General features: G+C 39.3%; 1 protein-coding gene across 1 annotated transcript; it reads left to right on the top strand.

Moving 5' to 3' along the window:
- Positions 1–5786: 5786 nt before the first annotated feature.
- On the top strand, positions 5787–6749 carry Or10a5 (olfactory receptor family 10 subfamily A member 5). The gene has a single exon (XM_090349010.1). The coding sequence runs from the start codon at positions 5796–5798 to the stop codon at positions 6747–6749; it is 954 nt and encodes a 317-aa protein (XP_090205136.1). The 5' UTR covers positions 5787–5795.
- The last annotated feature ends 3685 nt before the right edge of the window (positions 6750–10434 follow it).

The raw sequence follows: 10434 nt of genomic DNA, 5'->3' as shown, positions 1-10434 counted from the left end.
TGAAATTCCCTAGGGCCCCAAAGACAGTAAATTCAATAAAGGTCAAGTCTCCAGTGAGGAGAAGAGGAAAGAGGTGCAGAGGTGAGCTCAAAAATACATGGGGGGAAATAAACATTTCAACCCTTCATGTTGGCCCTAAGGATAAAAGAGGCACAGCAGGGCATAACATCAAGGCTGGGAGGATGGTCAAGCTCTCCAGTGAGCTCTCTCATGTCTGACACAAAGCATCGGCAACCCATTCCAGCTGCAGTCACTAATGGATTAACCAAGACAAGAAGCACGATTTCCCCTGTTCCTTGTCTGGCTCTTTTGAAACAAAGGACAGGCATGAACAAGAATGTCAGGCAGAGCTAATCAAGGAATATCCCCATTGTTCACAGGTAAGTCTCACTTCCCAGGACCAGATCAACCCTGGGCCATGCATAGGTCCAATTGCACAACTGGACAAGGTTCAGGTAGGTTTTAGTGATACAACGAATCCAAATTTTATTCCTGTGTCCATACTGAGACCATCTTGGGTTTCTCTCTCGTCTCTGGGCCTGTTTTCTTTGCATTTGTTATGTTCTCTAAAGCTCTCTGATTCAGTCCCTAGAGCTTTCATAGGAATTTGTGGTGCTCCTGGTCTTGACTGTCCTCTGGCTCATTCAGGAAAGACTTGCCCAAGTGAAGTATTCATGGGACAGAAGACAAGTGGGCTACAGTACTTCTTTATGGCAATCCTAGAGATATAGGAAGTTTAGAAGAGTGGCTTCCTACTCCTGGAGCAGTCAAAGGATTAGCATGGGGAAAGAATTTCTGGAGAGACTGGCCAGGAGCCTACTAGCTGACTGCAGAGTGTCTCCAGCACTAGAGATAGGAGAACAGATAAGATAACACATCTTCCTCCCAGGAGTTCTCAGAAGATCTATGGGAAATCTAGTTGACAGTACATTCTCTTCTGCTCCTTCCTTCTTCCCAGTCTCCTCACCAAGCAGTAGTTACTACAGTAGTCCAGCTTTGGAAGTTTATGTAGTCATAATTAGGTTCATTCTTCAACATGCATATACATAACACAATCTGGACAGGCTTTAGGCTCATTCCTGCACATAGAATGGCAGGAAAGTAAGTAGATTGAACTGAAAATTTCAGGTGTCAATAATCAACTTACACCTGACTAAAGTAACTTTATCTGGAAGCATCACAGAGGAAGGACATTTTTATTTTGAAGATGAGAAATGGGACAGGGGGAAAAGGGGCTACATAGGCAGGAGGCAACATATACTCAAGTTTATAAGCAGAAATCAGCAAGTCATATCTCATGAGCCAGATCTGGCTATCTCCTATTTTTGTATGACTTGTAAGCTAAAAGGAAAAAAAAAGCTTCCATATTTGTGAATGTTTTCTGTTTAAAAAAAAATCAAAAGAGGGGCTAAGAGTTTGGGCTAGTGGTGGAGTGCTTACCTACCATGCACAAAGACCTGGGTTTGATTCCTCTACCACATATGTAGAAAAAAGCCAGAAGTGGTGCTGAGTCTCAAGTGGTAGAGCTCTAGCATTGAGAAAGTCCAGGGACAGTGCTCAGGCCCTGAGCTCAAGCCCAGGACTGGCAAAAAAAAAAATCAAAAGAATGATGGTTCATGACACCTGAAAATTATATGGTTCAAAGGATATTTTAATGTCTAGGCTTATTTGCCTAGGTGCTATGTATCCCTCTGTATCATATACATTAATTACTACACAGAGTTCACTAATCTTTGATAATTTGTAAAAGAAATAATTTACTCAATAAATGGTAAGAAGCTCAAGATTCCTGGGGAATGCATTCCTTAGATGACAAGGAAAAATATGAAAATTACTAGATCATATTATATACATTGTAGAAAAGCTTAGAGACTTCTTTTTCCCTTATTTTTTCATATTTCTTTTTTTTTGCCAGTCCTGGGCTTGAGCTCAGGGCCTGAGCACTGTCCTTGGACTTTCTCAAGGCTAGAGCTCTACCACTTGAGCCTCAGCACCACTTCTGGCTTTTTTCTATGCATTTGGTACCAAGGAATCGAACCTGGGTCTTCGTGCATGCTAGGCAAGCACTTTAACCACTAGGCAAAACTCCCGGCCCTCGTATTTCTTTTTTTAAATTATCTTTAAGGATTTGTACAAAGGAGTGCCCCTTCAACAAGGCAAAGACTCACTTTAATTTTTTTCTGATTATGATGTGGAGCACTAGCTCATCCTAATTCTTAGTATTTCTAAACTTTGGTACCTTCTCCTTTGGTAATAGATGCAAGATAATAATAGCATTGGATGTCATAGGAGAAGAAAATGGAAAAGAAACAATAAAATATCTAGCCAAATTATATTGCATAGTCAGTAAACAATGTATGACCCCAATTTTCATTTGTCTTTACTATTTTTTTTTTACTGTGATTTAACAGTGAAGTTTTCTGTAGAATGTTTGGAAAACCACAAGACATGAAATAGTCTTATCTTCCTTCTCACCCTGCAAAGGGGCTGGTAGTTACAATGTTATGTATTCCCTCAGTCCTCTAAGAATATTTCTACTTACATAATTTCATATGTATTTTCAGGTGTTTTTAAGTTTAACATTGTAATATGGGAATAAAGGCAACATGTTCTTCAAGAATAACATGCGATTATATATTTCCTTAAATCCCTAGGTTGTAATTTAACCTAGTCATCATTCATGGATTAATGTTTCTGTAAAATGTACAAAGTAATGACAGAATACTGAATGTGTTTTGTGGAACCATTGTCTATAACTCTAATTATTACCTCAGAGACCCTGAGGAGATTCTCAAAACATTGCATAGATGCTTTAGGGGAAAATATACAGATTTTATAAATTGTTCTTCAGAAAAATTATACAAATTCACTAAGTTGTAAATCCAAATAAGTATTTCTTATCTAAGTTTGATGAGCAAAACTGAATTTTTATGTTGTCTCCTGAATTGCTTTTTCAGACTAATTTTAGCATTTTTATGCCTATATCTAATTATCCATCTGTCTGTCTATCTATCTTATATTTAATCCATTTGTCCATTAAGGAGCATCTAGGCTTGTTTCCATAACTTAGATAAGGTGAATAGTATTTATTTTACATTACAATGTACAAGAATGAGACAGACCTTCTGGTAATCAAAACTTGTACCCACAATCCAAACCTGAGCTAGTCAAAATATTGCCTTTCTTTCTGTGAAAATTTGTTTCTAAAGCTATATTTTTCATAATATTTTATAATTGTATGTAGACCACTATTCATGTGCCTTTGGTGAACTTAATTTTTACCTCTGGAAATTATTGATAGATAGATTAAGGGTCCTTATTCCTCATACCTTCTCCAAAGTATTATAAATTTTTTCATTGTTATTTTATAATTGATTATTTAAGATTGCCTAAATGTCTCCTTCACTGAGGTCTAAACAGCAGTGAACAATCAATGATTATTTCACCAGTAACACTGTATTTTTTTTTTCTTGTCATTCATGGGACTTAAACTTTAGGACTAGGCATTGATCCTGAACTCTTCAGCTCAAGGCTACTAACCTACCCCTTGAGCCACAGTACCACTTCTGGTTTTCTGGTGGTTAATTGGAGATAAAGAGTCTCACAGACTTTAAGACTTCAGTGCCCAGGCTGGCTTGGAATTATAATCCTTAGATCTCAGTCTCCTGAATAGCTAGTATTACAGGTGTGAACCACCATACCCAGTGAATATAAATATTAAATTCTATAGCACTTAAGATTTCCTACAGTGCAGATTAACTATTGAAAGTTTACTATAACATTTCTCAAAATTTTGATGAAAAATATGTGGCTCACATTAAAATTTTTTCTATTATGGAAATAATTGAACTCTCATTAAATGCATCCACTCCTTATGTGTTTTTAGTAAATACTTTTCAGAATTTGATTGAGAACCAATGTATTGTCGAGTGCTGACAGTCAATTGTCTGGTAGAGATACGCAGTACTATACTGTACCCCATAGCCTAAGTAAATAAGAAAAATAATTATGATAGGTGACATGAAGTGATGTATAGCTCTTGCCAAGATGGCGAATGTCTTCAACTGATCGCACATTATAGATGTCATTTCTGCTCCATCTTTTATCATTCATTCCTACTCTGAATCTCTTCAAAATAAAATATGCATACTGTGTCACATTGTTTTATAAGGTCAGTCCCTAAGCGTGTTCATAAAGGTAACCATTTATTTATGAAGATGTAAACAAGGGAACCAGGAATAATAGGTGTGGGGGGGAGGGGTATTTCTCTTTTTCTTTTTCCATTTAATTCCATTTCTTTGTCTCAGGAGTTCATTTATCCCACCATTATTAATGTGTTTTCAGTGGGAAGCAGAAAATGGGCATAAATGGAAATGCTCAAATTTGTTTTCGAACAGAAGGCCTACAAAATATTAAATTTTATAGACACTAGATCATAAAAAGTAAATTAAAAATATAAGAAGAAAAAATAAATATAAGAATAAATATCATAAATCGGAGCTTACTAAAGGGAGTATGCTTTTCTTTTTTTTTATTGTAATTAGTAAAAGGGTTACATGATATTTGCCAGATAGAAGGTGCATTAATTCACATACATTGATACCCTTTCACATGTCTTGGTACCCGTTTCCCTCCCCCCCCACACCCCCCACCCGTCTTGGTTTTCCCCCCTTCCCTATCAAATTTCAAATATCCAAATACAAATAAGTTCAATATATCAGATAACAAAGTGAGATACTATACCAATATGAGATAACCAAGGGACAGCAAAGGAGATGAGAGACAACATAGTACATTAAGGACAACAATCATTCATTATATGGCTTTTGTTTCACGATCCTGGAGGTCCTTTCAATTAGCTTCACATTATATGTCCTTATGTATCAAGATTTTGCTCTATTGCAGATCTCTGCTAGTAGAGCCCAAGGTTTCTACTGATTATGACGAATGAGGGAAACCATTGAGCCTAAGTTCCTTTGAGTCTGGCTTACTTCACTTAATATGATTTTTTCTAAGTCTTTCCATTTCCTAACAAATGGGGCGATGTCATTCTTTCTGACAGCAGCATAGAATTCCATTGTGTACAAATACCACAACTTGTTGATCCACTCATCAACTGAGGGACATCTGGGTTGGTTCCATATCTTTGCTATGGTGAATAATGCTGCAATGAACATTGTTGTGCTAGTGGGTTTAGTATGTCCTTGTTTCTGGATGGTTGGGTAAATGCCAAGTAGTGGAATTGCTGGGTCATAGGGAAGCTCTATGTTTAGCCTTTTGAGGCACTGCCACACTGCTTTCCATAGTGGTTGAACAAGTTTGCACTCCCACCAACAGTGTAGTAGTGATCCCTCCTGGCCACATCCCCTCCAGCATCTGTTGTCATTCGTTTTCCTGATCTTGGCCATTCTAGCTGGAGTGAGGTGGAATCTTAAGAGTTGTTTTGATTTGCATTTCTTTTATGACCAGAGGTGTTGAGCATTTCTTCATGTGTCTATAGGCCATTTTTGTTTCTTCTTCAGAGAAGACTCTCTTTAAGTCTTTGGCCCATTTTTTAATGGGATGGTTGTTACTTTGGAGAATAAATATCATAAATCGGAGCTTACTAAAGGGAGTATGCTTTTCTTGTCCATTTTAAACAATACAAATCCCTTCATCTTACAGTGGAGATTTGTGACTTTCTGACCACTTTCCTTACATTAATGAGAAATAGGGGGAAAATATACTTAAAATACAATTATTTCAACCAAGAATCTCTCCATGACCACACTTCCGGGGGATTCCTGTCTGTCTCCATGGCTGCAGGAAACCAGACCCGAGTGGCTGAGTTTATCCTTGTGAGCTTCTCCTCCCTACCCAAGGAAATACAGCTGCTGCTCTTCCTGGCCTTCCTGGCCATCTACCTGGTCACCCTGCTGGGAAACAGCCTCATCATCGCGGTCACCTTGGCTGACCCCGTTCTGCACAGTGCCATGTACTTCTTCCTGAGGAACTTGTCCTTCCTAGAGATTGGCTTCAACCTGGTCATCGTGCCCAAGATGCTGGACTCCCTGCTCACCCCAGACACCACCATCTCCTTCCTTGGCTGTGCCGCCCAGATGTTCTTCTTCTTCTTCTTTGGGGTGGCCGAATGCTTCCTCCTGGCCACCATGGCCTACGACCGCTATGTGGCCATCTGCAGCCCCTTGCACTACCCGCTCATCATGAGCCACAGGACTCGTGCCAGGCTGGCTGCGGCCTCCTGGTTGCCAGGCTTTCCCGTGGCTACCGTGCAGACCGCGTGGCTCTTCAGTTTCCCATTCTGTGCCACCAATAGGGTGAACCACTTCTTCTGTGACAGCCCGCCCGTGCTGAGGCTGGTGTGTGCAGACACGGCGCTGTTTGAGGTCTACGCCGTGGTGGGAACCATTCTGGTGGTCTTGCTGCCCTGCCTGCTCATCGTGGGCTCCTACACACGCATCGCCGTGGCCGTCCTCCAGATGACCTCGGCCAAGGGCCAGCGCAAGGCCTTCTCCACCTGCTCTTCCCATCTCCTCGTCGTCTTCCTTTTCTATGTCTCTTCAGGCCTCACGTATTTTCGACCAAAATCGAACACTTCTCCTGAGAGCAAGAAGTGGTTATCTTTGTCCTACACTGTTGTGACTCCCTTGTTGAACCCCATCATCTACAGTCTGAGAAATAATGAGGTGAAGAATGCCCTGGGGAGGACTTTCCACAAGGCCCTGGCCCTCAGAAATCCTGTGCTTTAGATGTCCTGCCTCCCTCTACACATCCATTAGTGAAATGCAGAGGTTGGAATGGCGATTGGAAAGCATTCAGTACACACATGAAATCCTACCTACTTTGTAGGCTGAAATAGGGAGGATCAAAGTTCAAAGTCAGACCAGGAAGCAAAGTGTTTGAGACTCTGCCTCCAAAACCAGACACAGCAAAACCCCAGACTGAATGCATGGCTCAAGCAGTAGAGCACTAGTGAAGTTAACCAAGCAAGCCAAGTAATGTAAGTCAACACGAGACCGAAAGTTCAAACTTCAGTATTAAAAAAAAAAGCTGTACTGTAGAATACTATGCTTAGATTCAGGAAAGTTAAGAGGCCAAACAAGACCCGAGAGAAGTTAAGGCAAGGTGAGGAAGTAGAAAGGTGGGTTGGGAGGAGTTACCAAGTATAGGAGTGCATCTTTATCATTTCAAGGAGGTTGTCCCTTTTTTTTTTTCCTGTGGTTCATGGGCTTGAACTCGGCTTGGGTGCTGTCCCTGAGCTCTTTAGCTTAAGGTTACCACCCTACCCTTGAGCCAAGTCCCACTTCCCATTTTCTAGAGGTTAATTGGAGATAAGAGTCTCGGGTCCCTTTTGCCCAGTTGGCTTTGAACCTTGATCCTCAGATCTCAGCCTCCTGAGTAGCTAGGATTACATGTGTGAGCCACGGCACCAGGTGAGAGTTGTCTCTTTTACCCATTACATGTATTAGTCACCTTATTTGAGTTACCAGTGAAATATTTTCTTAAATCATCTGACTCCATTCATTAACTTGTATTAAAGAATGTTTGTTTAATAATTCCTACACTGTGTGCTTTCTTCTTCCTCATAATATCATCTTAAGATAGTGAATTCCTGGGCCAGCCGCTGGTGGCTCACACCTGTAATCCTAGCTACTCACGAGGCTGAGATCTGAAGATGGTGGTTCAAAACCATCCCGGACACAAAAGATCGTGAGACTCTTTTTCTTTTTCTTTTTCTTTTTCTTGTCAGGGTAATGTATAGAGGAGTTACAGTTACATTCTTCAGATAGTAGGTGCATTATTTCTCACACATTGATAACCCCTCTAATGTTTTTGTCCCCATTTCCCTCCCCCGAACCCGTCCCTCTTATCTCCAATTGGCTACCTGAAAATTGGAAGAGGCACTGTGGCTCAAGGGGTAGGACATAGCCTTGAGCTGAAGGGCTCAGGGACAGTGCCCAGGCCCAGAGTTCAAATCCCATGACTAACAAAAAAAAAAGAAAGAAAAAGTAAAAAAGATAGTGAATTTCTCCATGTGTCTTGTCTATTGAAATTTTCCCTTGAATACTTCATTCAGTTTGTTGCTTTCCGTTTAGAAACCAGAGGAATACTAAATTTATGCATAGATAAAGTTATAGAGGGTATTTGTTATTATTGCTATCTTCAAATACATGACTAATTTTTTTGTATGTGTGTGTGGGTCATGGGACTTGAACTTGGTCTGGGTGCTAATCTTGAGCTCTTCAGCTCAAGGCTACCATCCTACACTTCAGCCAAGCCCCACTTCCCATTTTCTAGAGGTTAATTGGAGAGAAGAGTCTCAGGTCCTTTGGGGCCTGGGCTGGCTTTGAACCTTGATCCTCAGATCTCAGCCTCCTGAGTAGCTAGGATTACAGTCATGAGCCACCACGCCCAGCATAACGAATTTTTTTAATAGAGAATGGAATATGGACCTCTCAGTGTTCTCTTCAAAGGTCCAATGTAGAAGTAATGGATAGAACTGATAAGCAAACACTTTTAAATAAACCATTGCCTTTGGAGCACTCTTCCATGATTAACATGGTGAAAATATCGATTCATTAAATATCATAGTTCTATGGGAATTGAACTGTGGATCTTGGTAATTTAAACACCTAGGAATGTTAGGAATATATGAAAATTAGCATTCTCCTTTGAAGGAGATGGGAAACCAAAGTGGATTACTTTGTTCTATAAAGAATTGATCTCACACAGAATTCTGTAATCTAAACTAGACTCATGCTGAAATATAAAATTATAAGTCAGTTGATTGCCTTCTTCAAATAACTACTGGGATTCTAAAGTGCAATGGTACATTGTTTCAATGTAGTTTCTCTTTCTCCAGGTAGAAATTTATGGTGCATATTCATAATTTTCTCTCTTTCCTAACTTCCCCTTGTTTTTCCTCCCACAATGACCAACTACATTGTATTTAATTTAATGCTGCCACAATCCCTTTATTATATATATTATTCTCATTTAAATGTTGAAACAAGTTTAGTTAACTTGAAGTTGATATAGTAAAGATAAATAGTAAAGAACAATAAATCAGAGGTAGGATTTAAATTGATATTCTCATTATCAATTATAGTTTTCTTCCATTGTAAGTTAGGTGACATTATGAACAGTGCAACTGAGAATTGTTTTAAAAAATTAAATGCTCTAGAAGTGGAGGTCTGACTCAGGTGTTAGTGTGCCAGCCTTGATTGAAAGAAGAATTAAATTTGTAGTTCTAGTACAAAATAATTGAATGAAGGGATATCCTTACCACCTGTCAAGGGTTATTGTACAGTGTATACTTACAAAGTTGTTCCTGGTGATGAATGTAATATAAGTATATAATGAGAATATTTCCATTGTATAGCTATTATTTTGGAAACTACTCATATTATACAAAAACTCTTGATCATGTGAAAGACTTTGAAATTTAACTTACACACATTGAGTAGCCATGAAAACATTCTAATCAATGTTTTTCCTTTTTTTTTTAAGACAATAACTGCTGGATGCAGAATGTGTTACAAAATAGAAGAGTAGCATGAGAAAAACCAGTGAAATACCAGCTTGGTTTAGTATAGCAGCCATAGTAATTCAGATTCTAGTCACATTTTAGAATGTATAAGCTGGGTGTTGGTGGCTCATGCCTGCAGTCCTAGCTACGTGTGAGACTCTTATTTCTAATAAATTACTCAGAAAAACTGAAAGTAATGCTGTAGCTCAAACAGAAGAACATGAAGCGTGAGAAAAAGAATCTCAAGGATAGCACCCAGTCCCTGAGTTCAAGCCCAAGAACAAATTGAAAACAAATTTTTTAAAAAGTAGGTATAAATAAAATGAAATCATTGGCAGGGCATAGTGAGATAGATTTTATTTAACTTTGAGGATAAAGGAAGTGTCAAGGATTCCACCCACATTCTTGATGTAAACAACCAAGATAAGGGCTGTCTCCTTCATCCAGATGGAAAATGAAAGAATGGGACATGGTAAGAAGAGAAACAGGAGAATTCAGTTTCCACTCGTGTTCAAACATGAATGCACTGTTTCATCCACTAATATAGATACCAGACCCAAGGCTAAGCCACTAAAACAGATGGCTGCATGACACTGTCTTTGCATTGCAATGATGAGACAGAAATAGAAATATACAGTTGGCATCCTGGGTATTAACATAGGCTAAGGACTGGTGATAAAAAGAGGAGCATGAGTGTCAAATGGGATTTGGGGAGAAGTTTCTACTTTAGTGCCAAAGACATTCTACCACAAGCAGAATGAAGACACAAACCTGCACGGTGCATTATACCATCCCAGGTTCATATCAGAGGTCAGCAGTGTGCAAAGAGCCAGATAATAAATCCATAAATGCTATTTATAAAGGGTCAAGAAGAAAAAAAATGATTAAAGGTTTATAGACACTTG

The sequence above is a fragment of the Megascapheus bottae genome, chromosome 16, assembly GCF_031878675.1.
Source record: "Megascapheus bottae isolate mThoBot1 chromosome 16, mThoBot2.hap1, whole genome shotgun sequence".
NCBI lineage: Eukaryota > Metazoa > Chordata > Mammalia > Rodentia > Geomyidae > Megascapheus > Megascapheus bottae.
This window is presented reverse-complemented; position numbering and strand designations above follow the sequence as displayed.